The sequence below is a fragment of the Acinonyx jubatus genome, chromosome A1 (genome assembly GCF_027475565.1).
Source record: "Acinonyx jubatus isolate Ajub_Pintada_27869175 chromosome A1, VMU_Ajub_asm_v1.0, whole genome shotgun sequence".
In the NCBI taxonomy this organism is placed as follows: Eukaryota; Metazoa; Chordata; class Mammalia; order Carnivora; family Felidae; genus Acinonyx; species Acinonyx jubatus.
The window spans coordinates 117,506,125-117,531,211 of record NC_069380.1 but is presented as its reverse complement, the minus strand read 5'-3'; the positions used below and the strand labels follow the sequence as shown (position 1 = coordinate 117,531,211).

The following is a 25,087-nucleotide window of genomic DNA, read 5'->3' as shown; positions in this document are numbered from 1 at the left end:
CGGCCAGGGAGTCCAAAAGACTCCACTGAGGACCCTCCCCCACAACCCCACTGGTAGAGCAACCCATGATCCCCTGGGAGGATGCTCTCTGTCTCTGAAGGAAACCTGGGGCAGCCCAGAGTGGGTCTTGCACTCATGCCGGATCCCATACTTTGGCAATGAATGGATCCAGCCCATCTCAAATCTTGATCAAATTGTCCCAAGAACCAAATTTTAGTGAATGCCGTGTGCATTTTCCAGGTATCACTAATCACACTGCCATAAAATGACTAATGTTCTTGGGAACACGAGTTATTTCTCTTTCTCTTTCGTTACTAACTAAGGTGCTCTTGGTGAAAAATGCTATTTCCTAGTAGGCTGGCAAGGGCTGACAGTGGAGTTATTTCCGAGTAATGCACATCCATTCCCCACTGCACAAAGTCCCAAAGCCGACTGAACAGCACAGCTCACATTTGCAGCACAGGCCCCTGGAACCCAAAGGCTTGGAGATTAATCATTATGAAACAACAGACTTTCCCCTCAGGGTGCCCCTCCTTCTTCTTCCTCCTCATCCCTTCTTCTTGATGCTGAGAAAGACAACACACACACAACTCCCTAAGCCTGTCATTAGGAAACTTCCTTCCAATTGGTCTGATGATTCAATCTGACAGCTACAGAACATCCAACTTAAATGGCTCTTACCTGAAGTCTCCACCAAGAAACTAGCAGGAGACAGAACAAGGGAAGTGATCTTTGCCTAACGTGCTAACTGTTTTTTCTCCCCTAATGCCCAGGTAAAGGGAGGGGGATAATGGGGTATATGCAGTGTTTTCTAAAAATCGGGCATGATAAATATCACCAGCCAAACCAATCTAAACAGAGGATTCACATGTTGTCAGATGGAGGCAGGTGGCAAGGTGACATGGTACAATCCCTTTGTAAGAACACTCTGGCAGCTCCTGAAGCTATTAAACTGTGTGATCTAGGGGGCCCCTCCCCCACCTAGGTCTATCAACAAGAGAACAGCAAACACAGGTCCTCACAAAGATCAGTACACAAATGTTTACAGCCGCATTACTCCTAACAGCCAAAGAGTAGAAACAATCGAAATGCTATCAACTGACAAATGGATAAATAAAACGTGTTATACCACAGGAGGGAAGATTACTCAGCAGTAAAATGGAAGGAAGTCCTGACGCATGCTACATACAACAGGGATGAGCCTTGAAAATACTATGCTGAGTGAAAGCAGCCACTGACAAAAAGCCCACATGCTGTATAATTCGGTTTACATGAAATATCCAGAGCAGGCAAATAAATAATGACAGAAAGGAGATGAGGGGTTCCCTGGGCTGAAAGGGGCAGGTCACGGCGTATGTGGAGCATGACTGCGGAAGGGCACACGGTTTCTTTTCGGGGCAATGAAGATACTCTGGAATTAGATGGCAGTGATGGCTGCACAACTCTGAATCTACTAAAAAACCATGGAATTGCACATTTTAAAGGGGTAAATTATATGGTATGTGGATATCTCAATACAGTTGTTTGAAAAAAAAATACAAGGAGGCTGCACTCAAGAAAAAGAGTCACAAACAAGATGCACACACATACACATACCTTTTGAGAGTTAAAACCAACTCTGTCCCTGAGATCAGGGGTCCTCTCTGCAGTCACAGTGAATGGCTGATAGGAACAAGGCAGTCCCTTGCCCACAAGAGCAGTGAACTGGAGTTTAGAGGACAGACTTTAAATTCTGGATTCACCCGTAAATGTGGCAATCTCTCAAATCTTGCTCCTCTACAGGCAGAAGCCCCACCCCTGCTGACAGAGTAGGACACAGAAGCCTATGCACGCGGCCTGCTCTGGTTTGTCTGTTGTGAGATCTGTGTCATGTGATGGCTGAGCTGTGACTCTACCTAGGGGCCTATTCGGACCGGGCACGCTTGTCAATGACATGGCTTTGGACAGCCTTCAGGGGACCAGCTTCACCTCAGGTCACCCTGATTACTCCAGCTGCTGACAGGCAGGCAGCTGGGATAGCTGTTGGTATACTTTGGTATGCAAGGCACCCCGATGAAAGTTAATGGAGCAAAGGTTTAATTAAGGACAGTGCTTTTTGGGCTTGGGGAACCATAAAGGAGGACGTGGGCCCAGGAGGTCACATACAGTTAAGAGCTTGCCCCTGTCCCTACTGGCTCAAAAGGTCCAAGTGTGACCTCTGTGGCCTGTTCCCCAGTCGGTCCCCCATGCCTGATTATTATCTCTGCCACGGTGAATGCAGGGGCTGGGCACACAGAGGGGGCAGTCCCTTCGTGTGTGAATGCCATCAAGGGTGTCCCCAGGAGTCCATCTCTGCTCTGGCTTAGAATGTGACGCTGGTAAAGACAGCCACGACTCAGAGAGTCAAGGTGTAGTGCCTACTGCCCAGCCAAGAGCCAGGTCTGGGTCATATCAGGGAAAAACGTAAACACATCACTGTGAACTGTCAGAACAGCAGGCCCTTTACCTAGGACAGGCGAAACGATGACAATCATCCTACTAACACTGTTGAATGCTTAATATGTGTTGAGTACTAAATATATGATGTGTGCACCACTCCACTCTTCCTTGCAACCGTCTGTTACCCTGGTATGACAGAAGTGAGGCACAGAGAGGCTGTCACTGCTTCAGGTCACAGAGGCACAAACCAGGACTTGTGCTTTGGTGGCCTGAATCTAGAGCTCAGGCTCGCCAGTGCTACGTGGGGGCCTTGGCTGCCCTGTATTTCTAGGTCTCAGGCAGGTGGCAGGAGGTGTGATCTAGGCCAACGTGAGGCACTCAGCCCTGAAGGGGAGTGCTTGGGCAACCTGCACTCACTCAGCCTTACTCAGGAAATTTGCTACCACCCCACCTGAAGTCAAGAAGGCACCCCTAGAAAATGTCCACTTCCTGAAATCAGGCAGCTGCTCTGGGCTCCTCCTTTGGGCAAAACAAACACACCCTTTCACCCAAGCATCCACAAAGACGAACCCTAAAGGAGAAGTTCATCTGGCAAAAATCTCAGCAATAACAGAGACTCTGGCTTTTTCCCAGAAACATGATTTTCTCTTAGGTAAATGGTTATGACAAGTCATGGCATCAATACTCACTTAAAAAAAAAAATACTGCCTTTTTCTTGGTTTAGGGAAGAAAACAAACAAAAAGAACCAGGAAAAGGTACATCGAGTAAGTACTAGTTCCCAGTTCTACGGTGCAGGTGCCACGAATCCAGTTTCACACCAGGACACCTGAGCAGGACAGCTGGCAGTCTGCAGAGAGATGTGACTTAGAGTCTACTCTACACTTCCCAACAGTTCGGGGGAGGGCACGCAGGGGTGCAGCAGGGCTCATTGACACAGAGGTCCCCGGGTACCCTGCCATCTCAGAGACGAGCCTCACCTCCTCTGGAGGGTGAATGCCACTGAACCCAATGAGAAATTCTGTACCTCAGTCTCTGCCCTGAGCTGACTACTTACAAGACTCCTGTTCTCTGCTCTGTTATCTTCTACCCTCTGTACAGCCCCCAGACTCTCAAAGTCACTGCCAAGTTGCTGGGCTGAGTCCTGTGCAGGTACAATCCACTTTTAACGTCCAAAACACTTCCATGAGGTTGCCTCCGTCAAAGTGAAGGCTTCAGTACACTGTTCTCTCTTGACAATGCCTCCGCAAGTCCTGCTGCTTCTCGCGTATTTTGGGAAGAGACCCCAGGGAGCGTGTGCGCGCGCACACGCACGCGCGCGCGCGCACACACACACACACACACACACACACACACAAACACACACACACCCTTCTTTTCAGTCTTACCCATTCAATGAGACTGTCATTTTTTTTTTAGGTAGGAACTTTGAAAACTGCAGTTATTTATTAGCTTCCCCCCTCCCCCCGCCACCGCCCAGATCTGTGCAAAGGGATGAGAAACTCACCATTGTCGAAGACTGTGCCTGCTGTGAACGAGAGTTCTGAGTCATGTTCAGCTTTGCAGGCATATAAGGCTTTTGCCTTCCGGAACGGTGTGCTGTGTGAAAACAGAAGTTTATTTAGCAGTATTTTTAAACCATCTGAAAGCCCCAGATATTTAATCTCTCTTCTTCCCCTTCCCTGCAAGCCACCTAGTTATCTCTTGTGGCAACAGCCTGACAAGACAGCCAGATGGCAAAACATGAGGCGGAAGAGTTGCAAAGGTCACGAGAGAAAAATGAGAATTATTCAGAGAAAAGCTGTAAGCCCCGAGAAACCACACGCCTTGTGGGGTCACCTCTGTGCCACGTTAAAACTCTGCCTAGGTGTCAGGACACCTGAATGGTGGGAATGCAGGCTGGGACCCACTTTTGGAGCAGGAGTACTTTGGGAAAAGGGTGGTGGGGAAAGGGCTTCCTACTTGCTTTGGAGAACACTCCCAAAAGACCTTGTTGAAAATTGGCAATGCTCAGTGAGTCAAAAAGCAGAAATTCTAACTAAGCCATTTTTCGGCTCTAGGCTATGGGCTGACATTCGCTCTCCCAGATGTTACTTATTTCTCTCATTGGGCTGGTGGAGCAGGATTCCAGAGGTAGAACTCCCCGACCCCCGGGGTAGGGCAGGGAACAGACAAGGTGTGTGTGTGAGCAGTTACGTGAACGTGTGTGGGGAGCGTGGAGAGGAAGAAGGGGGAGGGAACATGACATATATAGGTGCATCAAAGTCACCAGGAAGCTCTTAACAAATGCAGATATCTGGATTCTATACCAACCTGCAGATATAAATATAGTCATCAGTATTTTTGAAAAGCTCTTCAAGTGACTCTAGTGTGCAAGAGAGCTGAGAACCACGGTTCCAGAACAGGGGTTGGCAAACTCTTGCTGTAAATGGCCTAGCAGTAAATATTCCGGTCTTTGTGGGCTGTATGGTCTCTGTTGCAATTACTCAGCTTTGCCTTGTGTCATAAAAACAGCCATGGACATTGTGTAAATGAATTCGTATGGCTGCGTTCCATCAAAATTTTACTTAGAAAAAACAGGTGGTAGGTTGGATTTGACTGAAGGGCCACGGATTCCTAATTCGTGTTCTGAAGAGTAAATTTTAAGAAGTGATAAATCCTATTACCACCTATCAATCTTTGCTTTGATATCCAGTAGTTCCAAATGATCAATGGACTTTTCAAGGGTCATAATAGAAATGACACTTAACAGTCAAAGTTAGCTCTTTATTTGCTAAAAGTAATCTCTTCTATCTCTAAGACCTCTGAAGAAGAACATTTAGGGGCTCCGGGGCAGAATAACAAAAGAACAAGTAGGTCCTCTGGGTTAAGCAACTATTCCAGGGATATAGTATTTACTTTAGCTACATTTGACTAACAGAAAGCCTCCAGGAGTCAGTGGAGCCAAACATCCTGGGGCACACTGATTTCTAGTGGCCAAATGAGGTTTAGCTGAGGAAGGGCTGGTCTCAGGTAAGCCCAGACAACATCAGAAGAGGCAGAGGTCTTGGGTCATCACGGAATTGGTACTTCTGAGTCACCAAATCCATCCTCCCTTTGGAAAAGAGGAGCCATGGATGGATGGACACCTACACTAGGACCAGGCATCTAGAACTTCTAGTCTTGGCTCCATGAAAACTGAAGGAGATAGCTTCAAAGGTCTGCTGTGCACAAGGATCAGAATAAATGAGTATCCAGAATTTGTTGCTAGGCACAGTTTACTGTTCTTCTTCCTGGCCTTCTAGTAGCCCAGAGATGGCAGCCAGGTGGGAGAAAATTGGGAAATGGGGAGAAAATGAAGTGGGTCTATGTGGAATGAAGGAAAGAAGAGCCATCATAATTCATTAGTTTCAACTGGAAAACAGCTCTTCTGGGATAATTGTCATTAAAGTCAGAATGGAGTCTGGGACAAGGGGCATATTCTGTGATCTAAGTGAACCAAGTATGCATATTGTCAGCAAGGGCCAAACATCCATTGTGCAACTTTCCATGGAGGGGAAAAATGTTTGTTTTGGTCTTTGTTTTTGAGGCAGTGGGAGCTGAGAGGAGGAGTTGCCTGGTTGTAGAAAGTGATAAAACAGCCCAAACCCCATATTGGCAGGCAAGGAGAGCCAGGGAAGTGGAAGGAGAATCCGGTTGACATTAGCCAGAGTCACTATCCCTTAAGGACAGGGCAACAGGAGGTGGGTGAAGAACAGAGACTGGGGGCAAGAAAATCAAAGGCGAGGGAAAGATCATCTGAGGCAAGGCTCTTCCAGGGGATTCTCATAGAGGTTACTTATTAACTTCATTAAATAAAGGGAATGGGACAAAATGGGCAAACCAGGGAAGCCAACTGGGGTAATCTGGCAGAAGAGAGCAGAGGGAATGGTCTCAGGTGCTGAAGATTATTATTCAAAAGGAATAAATTTTCCACTAATGTTAAGCTTTGGGAACTGAATAAAGTGACAATACAATAACCCATTAAAAATAAAAACAAAGATCAAGAAAGGGCCTTGCTTTTTTCTGAGATTAACAGTTGACTGACCATTTAGGAGAGGGTCTTTTCTCCTGAGATGTCCTCCCACTGCTGTCCCTGGGACTAGGGCCACCAAATAAAGGATAAGACACCCAGTTAAAAAACAACTTCAGATCAGTGGGAAATGCTCTTTTTAGTCTATGTCCCAAATAGTACATGGGACATACTTATCATAAAAAACAGCATTTGCTGTTTACCTATAATTCAAACATAATTGGATATTCTGTATTTTCATTTTATTTGCAAAACATTTGCCAAATCTGGCATCTCTATCAGGGGGCAACTCTTATCTTTTTAAAAGCTGGTCAGCCCAACCAGTCCAGTGTCCTATGCCATATTCACTGTCAAAAGCCCCAGCAGTTTGCTTTAGGTAGAGTTCCTACCAAAACAGATCCAGTTGGCAGGAGGTTGTGTTTGTAGGCTTTGGCTCTAACTAAAAAAATAAAAACTCCCCACCAAGCACCTTTGGCTCTTGAGCTCCCCGTTCCCTGCGGTGCATCTCAACATTGGACACAGAGAGCCTGAGGTGTGTTCAGCTGCTCCTGTAACAGCGCCCTTCAGACCTCAGCTGGCCTTCAAGGGCATGAACAAGTTTGGAACCTTCTGCTAGTTCATTTTTAATTTTTGCCTCTGAGCATGGCACAAGGCCAGGAAAGCACTCAGAGGAGCTTCCCTCAAATGCCCTTGCAAACCTTGCAAAATGACAAGCCACTCTCCATCAGATGACACTATAGGGAGGTGGGACCAGCTAGACTGGCAGGATGCAATAGCTTGATCATTTAGGCACAACTGCCAGAGGCTACTGTGTAAGTGGAAGTTATGGTTTAGGCACTAGAGATTTTGTAGGGGTGACAGGAAAGGGAAGTGGGAAGGGAATATGCCTCCAGTACCCTTCCTCTGCTGTGCTGTCAAAGGCCTTTTCCTTCCTGAGCTTCAAATTATATGCCTGGTGGAGGAAGAGGGAGCCACTTCCAGAGGAGACATTAAAGAGAAGTTCATGGGACCACTTATTACATCTAATTAAGTAGTTATTTACCAAGGGAAGGAAATCTGAAGCTTCACACTATGGAGGTGGGTGTGGGGGAAAGGCCCCAATGGACCTGAATGATAGGTGTACACCCCCATTTCTTGTCTGCATACCGCAATGGCAACTAGGGGATTTCAACCCTCTTGGCTAGTTCTGATGGGCTAGCTCCCAGTAGGGTCTCTATCAGTGCTCACCTTGGCACACATACTTAGCTCAGTGCCAGTCAATTCCAAGCCCTAGTCGGCCTTTCCTCTTTCAAAATGGCAGCTTCCTCAAGTGTTGTGGATTAAGATTGTCCAGATGGTGCTACTTTAATGGTGGCCAGAGTGGGCAGTGCTGAATAACCATGACCCCAAACACATCACGGTAGCAGATCCTATTGCCAATCTTGAAATACTTTGGGAGATGGAGAGGAGTAGCTAAAGAAAAATACCTGGAAAATATGTTGGGTGATGGCAAGGAGTACAGAGGAACAGATATTGGACAGGCAATAGGCTGTGTCCCGAAACTCAGAGACACAAAAAGTGGACACTCCTAAAGCAGAGAATATGCCCACATTTTTAGCCAAATGATTCTATCATCTTGAGTCCCCCAGCCCATTCTGTTTAAAGGACCAATGTTTTCAAGGTTTCACTCCCCTTTGATCAAAACGAAGGAAGCATATTCTCCTAGTGACTGGGCCTATCCTATAAGTATGGAGGCATATTGGAAGGTGACTGCCCCAGGTCTCTGTAGTTTGCTCTGGTTCAGGTCTTCATGGAGCAATCAGGCATCTAACCAGAAAGGTTAGATCCATGCCATATCTCGTGTCCTAGAAAGTTAATGTCTCCCCAAGTGCCCAGAATATGTCTAAGAAATAATGAGGAAATAACTTAAGTTTCAGGAAAATATGATCTGAATTTTAACCTTATTCCCAGGGTGAGGGTAAAAGAGTATATGGAAAAGCTATCCTTCCCACCTTCCAGTGCAAAGCTAGATAGAAAACCAAGAACAGCAGGCCAGGCTCCGGGGCTGGGAGTCGCATGGAACCTTAGGTTTGGGGGCACCCGTATGTTTGGAGGAAAGAGTGCTGGGTTGAGGACAAGAAGTCCTCTGGATGGGTGCTCATCCAGTCATGTGACTACGTAGTCACCTCCCTGTGCCTTAGTTTTCTTTCTCTGTAAGAGGTTTCAGGCCATTTCTCCTCCCATCCTCAGATGGGGATAGCATGAAATAATAGATTGGCAAGTACATGGAGGAAAATAAATATATACATCTGTATATATAAATAGCATGGGTTTTCTTTTTTTTTTAAAGTGAGGCTAAGTGTTGTCAATTGTTTAAGCCTCTCTGCTGGACCCACCCCTCCAGGAAAAAAACAGATATGAGAAAAAAGATGGACAAGAAAATACTGCCAAGGCTCCAAATGCTTATGACGCCATGTAAGTAGGCTCTACATTTTGGTTGTCTGCAACCAGAGACTAAGTTTGAGAGAGATATAGGCTTAGGATCTACATATCAGAGAGATCCTACAGGATCTTTATTCACTGATTCTTTTCCTGGATTTAAATAGCTTCTTTTCTCTAGAGAAGTATAAAGAATGAAGTCTGGATATTCTCAAACCAGGGAAGAGGAACTAGATCAACCCTCAGAAAGAGGTATTGCCTCTTCCCATGAACACTAAGGGTCCATGAGGCATGGAGATCCGAGCAGACTGGGAGCATGCAGAGGGCAAGAGGCAGCCCTCGACGATTTAAAGAGCAATCACTTCCCATCTCCATCCTTTACTCTGTGTTACCTGCGTCTCTCTCCCACTTCTCTGGTCTCAGCAGCTAGGTGTCACTGCTCATGGCTAATGGTCCAACCCCACAAATAAAAGTTGCCTTATGCTACCCGATAAACATAAGGGAAGAAAAGGCCAGTAAGTGTCTCAGCACTGTTCCCTCTGATATTATCTTATACCAAAGCACAGAGAGCCCATGATTCTGAGAACCATCCAAACAGGAGGCCGTTGAGGAGGCACTCTTTCCCCAAACTCCAGGCATCACGGATTAATTCAGAAACTGGAGGAAGGGTTCAGAAAGGAGTGGAAAATGCCATGCTGGTTCATGCACATGGTCCCTCCCAGCTTCAGTCTCTTAGGCTGGAATCAGAGGAGGGTAGAGGCTAGTCCCCCCCCACCACTGTCCCTGACCGGCTTTGGATAAACAGGAATGGATTGGTCATCATCCGTGATTTTACCTGGAGTCTTCACGAACTGCTTCTTCTGGCCTGTCAAAAAGCAAGTGCAGGTTTGGATGGCGGGGAACAAAGTTGACGAGGAGGCTGAACACTGCATGAAGAGAGGACCAAGCCAATGAGAGAACAACGGCAGCAACAGAAAACCAAACAAACCCTGCAACAGACCTGATGGGGGATGAGTCGCTGGACGTGGATGAGGTGGGCATAGGGCTGGATGGCGCCGAGAACATGGGCCAAGATGGCGAGAGGGGTGAAGTTGGGCTTGGATTCGGGGGGCTGCAAGACAGAACAACCAGAAAACTTGTCAGCACACAGGGAAACCACAATGGGAGCACGAGGTTCATGGGAGGCCAAATGATGGGAAGCTGGAGCAGAAGAGGGGCACCGAAGCCCAGGCTGTGTCATCAGCGCCAAGTCACAGGTCTCCGGACCTCTGCATCTTCCAAGCAGCGGCTCTTCTGCCGTTCCTTGGGGCATTACTGTGTCTCTCTGACCTGCAGAAATTCTTTCTAGGTCACAGGAGCATCTTCAGTGGTGTCCACTGTGCTCTTGCCCCCTGGCGGAAGACGCCCTGGGCCCACGTACATGAGCTCCCACTCAGACCCTAGCACCAGCCTGTCTGGGGCGGGGCAAGCTTCTCAGAGGCCTTCAGCCTCCACTGCTATGTGAGTGGTTTTAAAGTTGTGTCTCAGCAAAAATGACCATTTTTCTGGGCCACACGGGCCATTCAGCCAGGAAACAATTTCCTGTTTACATTTTTTAACTAAATGGGCTGTGTGCCACCGGAGACTTGGAAATCCACTGCATCAGAAAAACGATAGCACATGGAAGACGGGTCTGGACACACACCTCTCAGGAGAGGACATGTGATTTTAGGCGGCTCTGCAGTCCCCCTGGGGTTTGCTTTCCAGGCGTGCTCTCTTTTCATGGATTTTGGGAATTTTGATGCTCTAAGAAAAAGCCCCAGAAGGAAGGCAATGAAAACCTAAGGAACTGAAACCTTCAATCTGTCATTTTGTTCTTTGATGGGCAGCTGATCAAAAGCTTGGAGAGGAAATATTAAAATTACTAAAATACAGCTTGTGGATTTTAACTGGTCATGCTAGCTAGCCCTTTGACTTATTTCCACAAATTACACAAACAAACAAACACACAGCTTTAGCAACTCTGTAAAATCGCATTAAGTCACAGAGAGCGCAAAGACCAATGACTGAGAAAACAATGTGGAGATCACCCAGCCACAACACCACCTGCAGTAATGAGCCTCAGCCAACTGCTGGAATGTTCAGTCCAAGCACTTCAGAGAGGTGAAAATGACAGCAATCCAATTCCACTGGAACAGACTTTCTAAACATAGTGGGATTTAGCAAGAATGCATAAATGTCTTACTTACTGGGCCATTCTCAATTTAGGCATGTGGCCCAATAATGGTCCTAAGTGCCTAGGGTTGCAACATACATTCTCATGGAAATACACAGTAAAAATTCATCACATGAGCTCACCAGAAATCCACAGACTCCTTGAATGAAACATTTATTTGATGCCATGATATGCATTATATTTCTAGAATATAAATTCCCCAAGGGCAGGGATTTTTGTCCATTTTATTTACTGTTCTACCTCCAATGCCTAAAATAGTGCCTGTGAGTATTCAAGAAATAATTACTAAGTGAGTACATTAATAAATCTCATTTAGCTTACTCAACAAGCCAAGAGGCACAATACAATTCCTATTTTACAGATGTGGAAACTTGGGCCAATTTGAGGCTTGCCTGTAAGTGACAGGGCTGAGGTTCAGACCCCAATCCCCTGGCTTTAAGCCCTGGGTTCTGGCCACCACAGTGTACAGCCTCTGGGGTAGCAGGACTTACTGTGTTCCTTTATGCTATGCCAAGCTTCTTTATAGACCCAGCCATAGCACTAGAAGCCTTCTTAACCACTGATTTATGAGTTTCCTTTAGAGGCCTGCCACATTTGCAAAGGAAAATGGAAATGGAGCAACAGATTCAATACGACTCAACACATTGTAAATTCCCCAATTCTGCCTCCAGTCTTCTCTTTGGTAGATTCACATAGCAGATGGAATTCATATAATGCAAGAGATTAAATTTGAAGAGTATGGCTTGTTTCTCTTTTTCTCAATTAATCCGGCAAAAACAAGTTACTGAGCACACAGCACAATCAAATACAACAAATGGAATACAACTTAGCACCTGCCAAGGTCCTTAACTTCAAGAGTTCACGATGTATTTGACAAGATGGGATAGGCTTAAAAACAACTCTACTATAGCACAGTAAGATTTGTCAGCTGAGGGATAAGTTACTATCTTGTCAGTTTAATACCTGTTCCCACTTCACTCTGTCTTGAGTCCTGGGAAAAAGTGTGGCCTCCTTTTGACTGTCTAGTCCTCACTTTCTTCTATAATTACAGCTGGTAAGTAAGCAAGGCCTTGCCTTCTCAGGCCTCTCCCCACAACACTCCTCCCTCGGTAATGACCTAGTAGGCAAGGCCTGGCCATGACTTCTAAACTGCAACCAAACCCAGGAACCCGAGCTCTGACCAGGAACAATTTCCAGGTTCAAGAGAGCAAGCAGCCCAGGCCCAGAGGCCTGCACTCATCTGTTCTCTGGTTAGTGGTCAGCACAGGACAATTAAAAAGTTCTTAAGACTTTTTTGTTTGTTTTCGTTTTTTGTTTTCAGTGGCTTTTATATGGAGGAAACACCTCCAGCTTCCTATCTCATTTGTACAAGAATTATGCCTTTGGCTAAAGGCATCGTTAGGGACATACTCTATGAACACAATGTGGGTTCTGAATGTTTTTTCACATCCTTGCATATCCAAGTGGTTCTTGGCCAGTAGTACATGGCTGAAATTATCTGGGGGTGTGGCTGGAATGCAGGGTGTTTGAAACCATTACAAGAACTTACTCTTCAATCCCCCTGTCAATTACTATAGTACAGACTACCATTTTTACAGCTAACAGAATTTCATTTGTTTGCTTCTGTTTTACTCATAGCAACAACATTTATTTATTTGCTATAAAATGACCACAATTTAAAATTTATGACTACTGTATTTTGGCATAACAATAGAATGCACACTCCATAGTACTCTGATTTTTTAAACTACTGATGGAATTATGTTGTTTGCTTATTTGTGTTTCAGAATCATGTCAATAAAACTCATGATCTCAACAATGCTATAGAACATTTATTTATGTATATATATAGAATGATGGATGCCGGGGCGCCAGAGTGGCTCAGTCAGCTAAGCATCCAACTTTGACTCAGGTCATGATCTTGCGGTTTGTGAGTTCGAGCCCCGCATCAGTCTCTGGGCTGACCCCTCAGAGCTTGGAACCTGTTTCGGATTCTGTGTCTCCCTCTCTCTCCGCCCCTCCCCCACTCACTGTCTCTCTCTCTCTCTCTCTCTCTCTCTCTCTCTCTCTCTCTCAAAAATAAACATTAAAAAAATTTATATAATGATGGATGCCTATAGCAAAAGAATATCAATAATATATAAGTATTCCTCCAAGAAGCAGACAGCACATGGTATTTTAGTTGTGAGACATCTCAGAGAACATATACATGGGAAATACGATGCCCAGAGATAATGATAATGGCTAAGATTTTCTGCATAATCGTACACAAACAACAAATGGTCAGTTTTGCTATTGGCTCTGAAACTTCTATCAAATTCTCACTTTTCCCACTGAGGCCAAAAATAACAAATTACTGACATTAGGATAGGAGAAAATAATTTTACAACTACAATCTTAGCAGGTGAGTCCCTAAGACCTCTCTATTACCCTCACAGTCAAGCCGGGAGTATCTGCACATTTTTCACTCCTGGGGTTCCCTCCATTAAGGCCCAACTGTAGCAATGACAAGAGCTGAAATTTTAGCTTGGAAGGAACATTTGCTGGTCTAGTTTGGATTCAACTGGAAGGCTTGCATCGGCTTTAGTTAGCTGGTCCACGGTGTCCTCAAAAGGAGTGACAGAGTCCCAGTAAGTCCTGTTGACACTCACTGGACAGTGAAGAAAGAACAGATTAGGAAGATAAGGCTCAAAGGCCTGGCAGCATGTTGGGTTGTGGCAGGTAGTTCAAGTCCACTGTGTGGCATTATCATCAGCTTGACACCCTCCAGTGGTGACTCACTTCAATGATGGAACGTCTGGTGTACCAGCCAGGGCATGCTTGCCTAGTGACTATGGACAGGGCTGCTCCCAATGTCATTATGGATGTGGCAGACCCAGTCGGGTCTCTACTCTATGGCTATTAAAACCTGAACCAGTACAAGAAGAGCAGTAAGCTGACCATTCAGAAGAAAATGATCTTTTTAAAATTCTGATACTCAAAATCACAGATGGCCTTGTAGAAAATTGGCCAACACCAAAGAGCAAGAAAAAGCAATAAAATCGTAATTTGTACCACTAACAGTCACTGTTACTATCTTGGCATATCTCCTTATTTTGGCGGGGGTGGGGTGGGGGAATACTACTACACACATAGTAGCCTGTTGTTGTTTTTTCACTTAATAAAACATTTTTGAATGTCATTAAATAGCCTTTGCTATCATATTCTTAAAATGGCTACAGACTATTCTCTTGTATGGTATACCCTGATTTATGCAACCTTTCCTTATTGTGTATATTCAGATCATTATCCCCCTGTAGCTATTATAAATAGTAGTGCAACTTACATCCTTGTTGAGGATCATTGACTGTATTTGTTTCCTTAGCATAAATTCTTGGAAGTTAAATTAGTGGGTCAAAGGCTAGAAGTCTTTTTTTAAGGGTCCTGATACAAACTAGCAAATAGCTTTGGAGAAGAGTTCTGCTGAATTGCATTCCAACCAATAGTGCATGGGGGGGATGCCCCTTCCCTCTCACCATTGCCCCACCAACATGGAGCATCATCATTAAAAAAAATTAGATAGCCTTTTTCCCCCCCATTTGGAAAAGGTTACCTTGGGCTCTCTTCTTTCCTAGTATTTCCAGGGACCTTAAAAATGAATACAATTCCCTCCTCTTGTTCCATCTCGAAGCAATGTTTAACTTTCCAAAGGGCATTCTGCCAAGAAGGCAGTATAGTGAAGGACACAGGCAGATAGAGAAGTGAAACCTGAGGAGTTAGAGCCCTGGTCACATGGTGTGGCTCATCGTAGAAACACTGGGAGTGGTGGACGGTCAGCCTGTCCCAGAACTCTCTAAGACAGGACTAGACGTACACAAGAGTATCCAGACAGTCTTCTGCCAGGTGTACTATGAAGAAGTCAAAACAATAGCCTTTGCTCCTCTCTGCCAGGCACTGGATTGTGATCTACAGCCCTGGTTCCCAATCAAGGATCTCGGGCCTGGGTGAGGTCCGTGAGATCATTGGCCCAGGGCTGACTTTCATATGCCATCACCCCTCCCTTCCCAGTTAGGTCTAGAATAGGAAGGTTCTATTAAATCCAAGGGGGACTCCTTGTCTTCCCCTCTCCCCCTCTTCCTCCTATAATGAGAAGAGAAAATTCCATGGAAACCTGTAAAATCCTATTTAATCTAATCCCAAATCATTGAGTTCTTCTTCCTTGGAAAACATTCCCTTATGTCTTGATTTAAGGCACCATAAAAAAAAAAAAAGAAAAAAAAAAGAAAAAAAAAAAAAGAAGGGAAATCAAATGTTAGTCAAGAAGAGAGGGCCAAAAGGAATACTGAGAAACTGGATAGTGAATTACAGCAAGTGACACAAAAATGATTTTCATTTGTAAAAAATTGACTACATATTCTTTTGCGTCTGCTGAAGCTTTTACAACACAGAAATCCTGCATACGTCCCAACCTCCTGAATTTTTTCAGTATGTGCTTCACAACCTAACAAGAGGAAAATGCCACATGCCCCGGAGTCGCACCATTCTGTATTCTTTTGACTTTTACCAGCATGACTAGTGTTTACAGATTCTTGCCCTCAGCTAATACATTTTAATGTACATCTTTGTTCCGGCAATGACAGAGTCCTGATTCTTATTTTAAATGAGACAAAATGGTGCAATTCCCTTAAGGCCTTAGAAATTATAGGCAATTACTTTTAAAATAGTTCTTAAATAATTTGCTTTTAAAATAGTTCAACTTATCTACAGTGTAGTGGTTCTGTTTATTGGCTTTCAAAAACATTTCTGAAGTATACATTTCAAGCAGATTTTAAACTCAGATGGAGTGTGGTGGAATGGCAAATAATTCCATGATTTAAACAAAATTCATAATCTTAGGATAGGGCATCTGTCATCCTGAAGGTTCTCCAAGTCAATAATTTGAAATGTTTCATGTAGAATAATACAGAAATATGAGGCAGATGGGAAAACTCTGGATTGGAAGTAAAGATGTCTGGACAAAGGTCCCAGTTCAATTGCTCAAAGGACAGAAAAAAAATCTCAAGGGACAGGATGAGCAAGGACAGTTAAAAGCACCAAATGTCTTCACGGTGCTCTATGGTACACAATACTGGATGAGCACAGCATTCTTTTCTGTTAAACCTGAGTGCAGCCCTATAGGCTTTTTTGATACCACATTTCAGGTGCATAAAAATTGGTTCTTATAATTTACTCTCTTTCAACTAGAAAAAAGGTCACAACTTATGAAGTTATTTGTAAAGGTAGGTTGAAGCATTTAGGGGCACTACCAAGAACGTACAGTATATGTTAACATGTGCTGTTTCAAAAGATTTAAATAGTTGTCAAGAAATATCCAAACCTCCTGACTATCTTAAATTGAGTGCATACAATTGTCATTCTCTATATAATGAAGACATTCCCAAAGCAAATGTATTCTTTTAAAAAGGGAAGGAAACCAACAGTACTGCCAGGTTCAATCTTCTACTGTCCTGAGGCATAACTTACGGCCACCATTCTAATGCTAGGGAGGTTCAAACACTCTTCTTAAAAGAAATCTGCAAGCAAGAAACTTTACCTCAGGGGATTGAGAATGGGAAACTAGGTACACAGGCATGGATTTGACATTCACTTTTTTATTTTATTTACAGTGTTTTAATTTTTTTTACCATGAGTCTGTATTATTTTGTATTAGTGGAAAGCACTCATCATTAAATGATGTTGGTTTAAATGGGTATCTATATGGAAAAAGTAACACTTAACTTCTCCTTCATATCATACCTAACAAATGATTTGTAGGCAGATTATAGATCTGAATGCTCAAGGCAAACAATAAAGGAATAACTGGGAACATGAGGTTGGAACGTTATCCAACAGGGCATAAAAAGCACTAATCTTAAGGAAAACACATATATATCTGACTACATTAAAATTAATAAATTTTACTTATCAAAAGACAACATTAAAAGAGAGTAAAAAGACAGCCTACAATATATAAACAGAGCACTCATAACCAGACTATACAAAGAACTCCTAATGATCAGAAGGAAAAAGACAACCAAGTAGGAGATGGGCAAGCAACTTGAACAGGGACTTAAGAAGAGAAAATGCAAAAGAACAAGTAAGTGCTTAACCTTGCTGTAGTATAGGAAATGTAGATTAAAACCATAATGAAGTAATTCTGCACAAATACCAGAATGACTAAACAGCTAACATCAAAATGCTGAAAATGCCAAGTGTTTGCAAGATGTGCAATGTCAGAACTCTACTACTTTGCTGGAGGAGGGATGTCAATTGCTACACCAATTTTGGACAGTTTGACTTCATCTGGCAAAGGTGAAGATATCATTCTCTATGATTCAGCAGTTCCATTCCCAGACATACACTCTCAAGCATGGTGCATACATGTGTCTCAGAAGGATACATACAAATGTATACAGCAAATTATTTATAAAAGCAAAACCAGGAAACCCAGAAGTTCAGTAAAAGAAGAATGGAGAAATAATTTTAGTATGTTAATACAATGGTAAACTCTACTATAATGAAAATAAATAATGACTAATTTTAATAAAGTAGGGACTCTTAAAACCACTGAACAAAGGAAGCCAGCTTAATAAAACAAAGTATTCTATTTTATGGATGCATACATTTGATCATTACTTGTAGATTCTGTGTTTGTGAATTCACTTACTTGTTAAAATGTATTTGTAACCTCAGAATCAATATTCATGGTTTTTTCATGGTCGCTTGTGGCCACATGCAAAGCAACCAAAGACTTGGGTCACTCTGAAGCATCTAATTTGCACAGCGCCATCTGAGGTGGAAGAAAGGGATGGTCTGGCCTTCTTGTTTCAGTCCTCCAGAGTTTCTAAGGGCAAGAAGATGTGCCTTATGGAGAAAACATGTATTTAATAAGCTTTGTTTAGGCATGATTTACAGTGCTGTTGGTCATGAATTCAATGGTAATCAATCAACAATAATAGTAATAAGGTGTACTAATTAGTTTACAAAAATATGGTAACTACAGACTCAGAGGAACCTAACCCTGTACTTCCCAAACTAGCAGTATCCCCAGTGGTTCAGTATTTGCTAACTCAGTGTTTGTATTGACTTTATTTGAACACAGCTACTGGACATAGCAAGACTCTGCATTTAAGAGATAAAAATATAAATAAAAACATGGAGATGATTACTGTAAACATCCAATTAGTGGTTCCTTTTGCTGTGGGGAGAGGGAAAGAGAAAGCAAGAGATGCAGACAACTCTGGGGTCTTGGCAGGATTGTACTTCTTTTTTTTTTTTAATTTTTTTAACGTTTATTCATTTTTGAGAGACAGAGCACGAGTGGGAGAGGGGCAGAAAGAGAGGGAGACACAGAATCTGAAGCAGGCTCCAGATTGAGCTGTCAGCACAGAGCCCACGTGGGGTTCAATCTCATGACACAAGATCATGACCTGAGCCAAAGTTGGATGCTTACCCGACTGAGCCACCCAGGCACCCATAGAATTGTACTTCTTAACCTCGGTGGTGGTTATGTGTGTGTTTGCTAAATGATAATTTGTTAAGCTGTACAATCACATTTCATGCACTTTTTTATAATAAAAAACATGTGCAAACCAATCTTTAAACATACTCACAGACAGTAAGTATATCAACATTCTCTGGGTGATGAGGATAAAGGTAATTTTTATTTTGGGGGCTTTCAAAATACCTCCCACGTTTCCTATAATTAATAGGTAACATTTATAACCAAAAACCAAAGGTCACTAGTAAAAATAATCTCCCTAATCATACAAATGGCTACATTTAATCTCTGGAGGAGGGATGTTTCATAGAGGTAAAATGACAGTTCCATCCTTCTTGCACCAATCTGTGGTTTGGGTTGCATAATGCAGTTGGCAGCTCCCAACTATTGGGCTGTTCCTCTTCTTTTTCAGTCAAATACACTCAGTGCATATTTACTAAGCACCCTCCATAGGCAAGAACTAATTTTTCCATCCTGCTCTCCTCATTGAGAAATGACGTTGACTCCTCCAGGGACATTTTTATTTTGGTAAAGTTATTACAGTAAATCAGTGGTGTCTTCCTTTCACCCGGGCATGGGTAAGTGGAATAGGACATTGTCCAGTGTCACATTCTGAGTAAGCTGGAAAATATGTTAACAACACTGGCTGAAAGTCACTGGCCATGTCGCATGCTTTTCTATATGGTCTACTTTTAAGGAATATTTCCTGTTTGGACTAGGGGGAGGAAGAGAAGAGAAAAGGATTTACTAAGAATCTAAATATCCACCGGTGAAAACAAGGGAGGGTCCAAAATTAGCAGTGGTGGCCCAGGATACTTCAGCTTAAAAGTAACCCTGGGGAAAGGAGATTCCTTGAATAAGAAAGCCAACTTATCTTACCATGTTCCTAACTCTCAGCAGTAGAAAAAACACTTCGGCTAAGGATAATATTCAGGACGATTAAGTTAAACTCCTGCAAGTCTCCAAACCTTGGTCCAGATACACAAGAGGAATACGAGGCAGAGAGAGAAGCAGACACCAACTTCGGTGGAAAGGGCAACCGTCTGACTCTCCTTTTCTCCTCCCAAGCAAATAGCTGACTTCCCTCTAATTCTAGTGTTGATTCAATACTCTAAACACTTGCAAAGCTGTTTCTGATTTGATTTCAATCCGCTCAAACATCTTCTCTACTCCATTTGTATCTTCCATGCACAGCCTTGCACCTTCAGTGCGACCATGCATGAAACCTGCATTCTTGCCTGGACCATGTTCCGTTTCTACAAAGCCTGGCTCACACTGAACAGTGAAGGAATACAATCTCACTAAGGCTGCACAGTGGTTTCTGCCCCTTGTTCATCTGGTGCTGAGGAGCTTATTGACTCTACTGGAAAAAACTTTAAATGATTTTCCAGCAAAGTCACCCTTTCCAGTGGAAAAAAAGGGTTTTAACATCTGTGAATAAAAAAAAACTGAAGGAAAATGATTTTTATATTCTGCTCTAGTTCTTACATTCCAAAACGAAACACCCACTGAGATGTCAATGAAAAGAGACACAGCAAAACACCATTAATTCTGATCTCACAAAGTTAAAATGTACATGTATATATATGTGTGTATGTGTGTGTGTATTTATTAAAAAATATGAGGCAGATCCAAATTACTTTGGACAATCTTTGGCAAATTTACAATGTAAACAAGATTTTCAACATAGGTATTTAACTTAAAAGGACCATTCTTGGTGATCATTTCAAAATGCAAATCTGATCCTGTTATTTACCTGCTCAAAACACTTCAATATTTTCCCTTTCCTCTGAGGATGGAGACCAAAGCCATCTCACCTAGACTATGATAAGAATCTCTAGCCTGGTTTCTTTACCTTTTACCATTCCGGTCGGTCCCACGGCAGGTTGTAAGTACACAAACGTCCTGAGCACACGGGTCAATAAATATGTGTTGAATTTGGAATGAAGAGCAATTTCCTTCTCAAAAACTTCCAACTACCTACTGCAATAGAGTAAATTATTCACTCTGGTAGAGTGAAAGATGTAGTTACAGTCTACTCCTGGCCACTAGTTTTCCCACTCCCCTTCGTCTGTGCCACCCCAAGTGATCCAGGTGGAGCCAGTGTCCCACTGATTTCATCACAGGGGCAGGCATGTGACTGGGGCTGGCTGGAAACAGTGCCGCCCTTCATATGGCCACAGCGGCTGGGTCAAGGGTGGCCGTATAACTAATCACAGTTTTTCCTTGGGGTCTGACATACAAATGCTGTTTTTTTTTCTGGAAGCAAAAGCTGAATGTATTGGCTTAGTGTGACCAGAGATCTTTTTCTCCATTACATGGCAAACATCTGTCGGCAAATGAAGTTTAAGAAAAAAAAGAAAGGAAGAAGAGCCAAGCAAAATAATAATTTGGGTTCCTGGGTCCAATTGTGCTCGAGGTTAGATCCACCCTGAGATTTCCTAAAATTATAAGTTTTTAACTTCCACTTTTTCATTAAGCTAGTTGGGTTTCTGTCATTTGAAGGTCTTTCACAATAAAGCCCTGATGCTCTTCCTAATCTACCTTACTTGCCCTCATGCTCCCAGAGCTTTCCAGATGAGTAAGATTTTTCTTAAAGGGTCACATAGTAAATATTGTAGACTCTGGACCAAGAGGCAAAATTGAGGGAATTAGGTAGTTACTTATGTAACCATGTAAAATATAACAGCTTAAAAACGTAAAAACCATTCTTGGGGCGCCTGGGTGGCTCAGTCGGTTGAGCGTCCGACTTCGGCTCAGGTCATGATCTCGCAGTCTGTGAGTTCGAGCCTCACGTTGAGCTCTGTGCTGACAGCTCAGAGCCTGAAGCCTGCTTCAGATTCTGTGTCTCCCTCTCTCTCTCTACCCCTCCCCTGCTCATGCTTTGTCTCTCTCTGTCAAAAATAAATAAACATAAAAAAAATTTTTAAAAATGTAAAAACCATTCTTATCTCATGAACCAAAAAACAAAAACAAAACAAAAACAAAATCAACAGGCAGCTGAACGGATGAGGCCCACCCATGGGTCTTAGTTTTCCAACTGGTGTTGTCTCCCCCTATCCCCTCTGCCCCTTCCTTGCTTTCTCTGTCTCTCTGAAAATAAATAAATACTCTTTAAGAAAAAAAGAAAGAGATGATAAAAACTCAACACTGCTAAAATGAAGAAAAAAGTTCAACCAGGCACCATTTAAAACTTTCAGGTATTTTCAGTGCCACAAGTCTCAAAGTTTGGAAATTTTTGTTCTTGGCTATATTTGCATTTCCTCTTGTAAAACTGTAGCATACATTTTTGCAAGACCTATTTATTTAGTTATTCTGAAGAGTGAAATTAATTAACAAAAAACTTGTATGTCCATTCCAGGCAAGGTTTTGATGGTTACTTAATATTTTTGGCTCTTACTTTTGACATCACTTGTCAAAACTATCATCACCACCAACATGTCAACATTTACTCATTGTGTTTAGTATTCTTAGGAGAAGAGGATATAAAAAAAATAACTTTATTGAAGTATACTTTACATACAATAATGTTCACCCATTTTAAGCATACAACATTGATAGAGTTGAGTAGTTATCACCCATAATCTAGTTTTAAAATGTTTCTGTCAGCCCCGAAAGGTCCCTGCCGCCACTTGCACTGAAGCCGTGCTCACATTACCAGCCACAGGCAACCACTGATCTATTTTCTATCTCTAGAGATTTGCCTTTTCTGGACATGTCACAACAGTGGCATCACACAATGTGTTACCTTTTGTGTCTGATTTATTTCTCTTTCTTCACCAGTTTATAGTGGATCAACAGCTTTCAAAGGGAAGGTGAAAATGAAGGTGGGGAAAAATGATGAGTTCTAATTGGCACTGAATACTTACTACGTATCAGTCATTCCGCCAATCTTTTCAGATGTATCATCTTAATTTTCCCAAACAACTGCAGGGATAGCTATTATTATTCCCATTTTTCAGGTGAGAAAACATAAGATCATAAAGTTTAAGTATTTTTGCTGCTTAAAGCCAACTGGTTAGTATATGAGAAGCTGGGATTTAAAACTGGACCTCTTAGGCTACACCATATGCCCTCTTTACAAAAACAAAACAAAAAATCTTAAAATCAAACCACGTGAGATTTTTTCCTTTAAAAATATGAGTTTCCAGGGGCACCTGGGTGGCTCAGTCAGTTAAAAGTCCAACTTCAGCTCAGGCCATGATCTCATGGTTCGTGACTTTGAGCCCCACATTGGGCTCTGTGCTGACAGTTTAGAGCCTGGAGCCTGCTTCGGATTCTGTGTCTCCCTCTCTCTCTGCCCCTTCCCTGCTCGTGCTCTCTCTTTCTCTCTCAAAAATAAACATTCACGGGGCACCTGGGTGGCTCTGTCGGTTAAGCGTCCGACTTCAGCTCAGGTCACGATCTCGCCGTCCGTGAGTTCGAGCCCCGCATTGGGCTCTGGGCTGATGGCTCAGAGCCTGGAGCCTGCTTCCGGTTCTGTGTCTCCCTCTCTCTCTCTGCCCCTCCCCCATTCATGCTCTGTCTCTCTCTGTCTCAAAAATAAATAAACGTTAAAAAAAAAATTAAAAAAATAAACATTCAAAAAAACTTTTAAAAAATATATGAGTTTCCAAATCATAGGAGAACTGAATGTATAGTTTATTGTGCCAGGTAAAAATGCTTTGAGGGCACCTAGAAGGAAAGGCTTGCTATGGTGAAGGTTCTCAGTGCATCCAGCCTCCATGGGGCACAGAACCTCCCTGCTGCGTGCCAGACACACTGCACCTGCTGCTCATGTAAACTGGAAGTGCCCTGCTTCTTGCAGCCTTGCTCATAATATGTGCTCCTGTCCTCAATCTACGAAGCCTTTTTGCTCTGTTTAGAAAGCATGTGTTGGAAGACATGAAAAATAATATATATTTAAGGCTGTTTATGAGCAAGTTTCCTCAAAAAGCCTCAGAAGCTGGTCCACTTGTGCCATCTGTTAGAAGAGAAACCAGAAACCACCTGTCTGCCTGCTTGAGCTCTGCTCTTATCAAGGAAGTTGTAATTACCTCTTTGGTGAAGGATTTGAATCATTACAGTAAATCCCTTATTCAGCACATATTGTATTAGGAAGGCATTCTGACCCTAAAAACTAGGGCTTTGCTTCTCTCCTCCTGCAAAGATGCAATACAACCTCATCTATATGGAGCCTAGCAGAGTGAGCTGTGCCTTGGCTTTGCTTATTACTCAGAAGTAAATATTTACTGAGCAAATATCTACTGTGCACGTACTACATGGCTGATGCTGTTGCAAGCCCTGGGAAGGCAGTGGGAAGCACATGGAGTGAGTCTGCTACTCTCAAGCAGCTTACAGTGAAATACTGTGCACTGCAAGGCAGGGTGGGACAGCACAAGATGTGTGGGGAAAAGGTACCAAAGCTTCTAGATGCATTTTTTTTCTTATCGGTTCCTTGCAAGATTTGCATTTTACATATATTTTCTGATGTATGTAATATAACAATTAGGAAGGTCAGTATGTAGTTTATCAGTAAGTAAATAAAAATAATGAATACATATTGGAGGTATGTACGCCCCAAATATTTTTTCTGATTGTGTGTTGATGGTTTTAGTGAGCAAAATAGTTTCTAGGAAACAGTGTTCCTGTGTGTGCAAGAGACAGTAAATAAGCAAACAAGCAAATAAGACATTTCAGCTGGTATGAAGAGCTATGAAGCTAATAAAAGTGAACGCAGTATACAGGCGAGCTCCCAGGGAAATGGTGGTGTGTGTGGGGGTGCAGATTGGGATTCTGTGTGGACAGGCCACTTCTCTCACCATCTGAGGGGAGGCCTCCACCAACAGAGAGTTGAGGGCTTGTTCTCTTCAACACTAGTACTTCTTTTTATTTTAACCGTCTGGGATTCGAACAAAACCCAAGCCCCATTTCTTCCTAAATGACCTCACAATCTCTCTGCCTGATAGGAAGGCTTTTTCCCAGAATTCTATGTGAACTTAATGGAAAGGGTCCTATTTTAAAAGACAGAACTATCGAGAGAAGATCGGTAATCAATGTTGGCTGGGGCTGTAGCAGTTCCCAGTAGTGGCTGGTAACAGCAAAACATACTTTTCCTGCAAGAAATTGTTTCCTGGTACAGCGAAAAAGTCATTCTGTTTGGGGAAACAAATGTTCCCCTTTTCAACGAAGTCTCTATGTGCCCTAAAAAAGAATGCTGCTTGTTCCTTTTTGGAAGAAAGGAATTATATAAGCTCCAAACAAAACAACAGCCTAGAGACTTCCTTTCCTTTGGGAGAGATGCCATGTCTTGATGGTGCTACAGGACCAAGCACGAGATGAGACACTCCGGGTTATCACATCTTCTTCATTCAGGTCCTTCCGATGTTCACTATCTGAGGTAGAAGACTTCTGAAGATGTAACCACTTTTTGTGCATATAGTTATATGAATCCACTTACAAAGTTATTTGTGGTATTAGTATTACAAG

At 42.9% G+C, this 25,087-nt stretch overlaps 1 protein-coding gene across 5 annotated transcripts in view; it reads right to left on the bottom strand.

The window, feature by feature from the left end:
• Nucleotides 1–25,087, bottom strand: part of ARHGAP26 (Rho GTPase activating protein 26) — a 421,808-nt gene that overhangs the window by 10,342 nt on the left and 386,379 nt on the right. Inside the window, exons 21-23 of one of the 5 annotated variants that reach the window (XM_027042557.2) lie at nt 9,886–9,996; nt 9,721–9,750; nt 3,924–4,015 (exon numbers count right to left, since the gene is read on the bottom strand). In XM_027042557.2, coding sequence (XP_026898358.1) covers nt 3,924–4,015; nt 9,721–9,750; nt 9,886–9,996 — 233 coding nt within the window. Of the gene's footprint in view, nt 1–3,923; nt 4,016–9,720; nt 9,997–25,087 lie in introns of all 5 variants that reach the window. The other 4 variants (XR_008298473.1, XM_015063297.3, XM_015063306.3 and 1 more) reach the window with 4 other exon arrangements.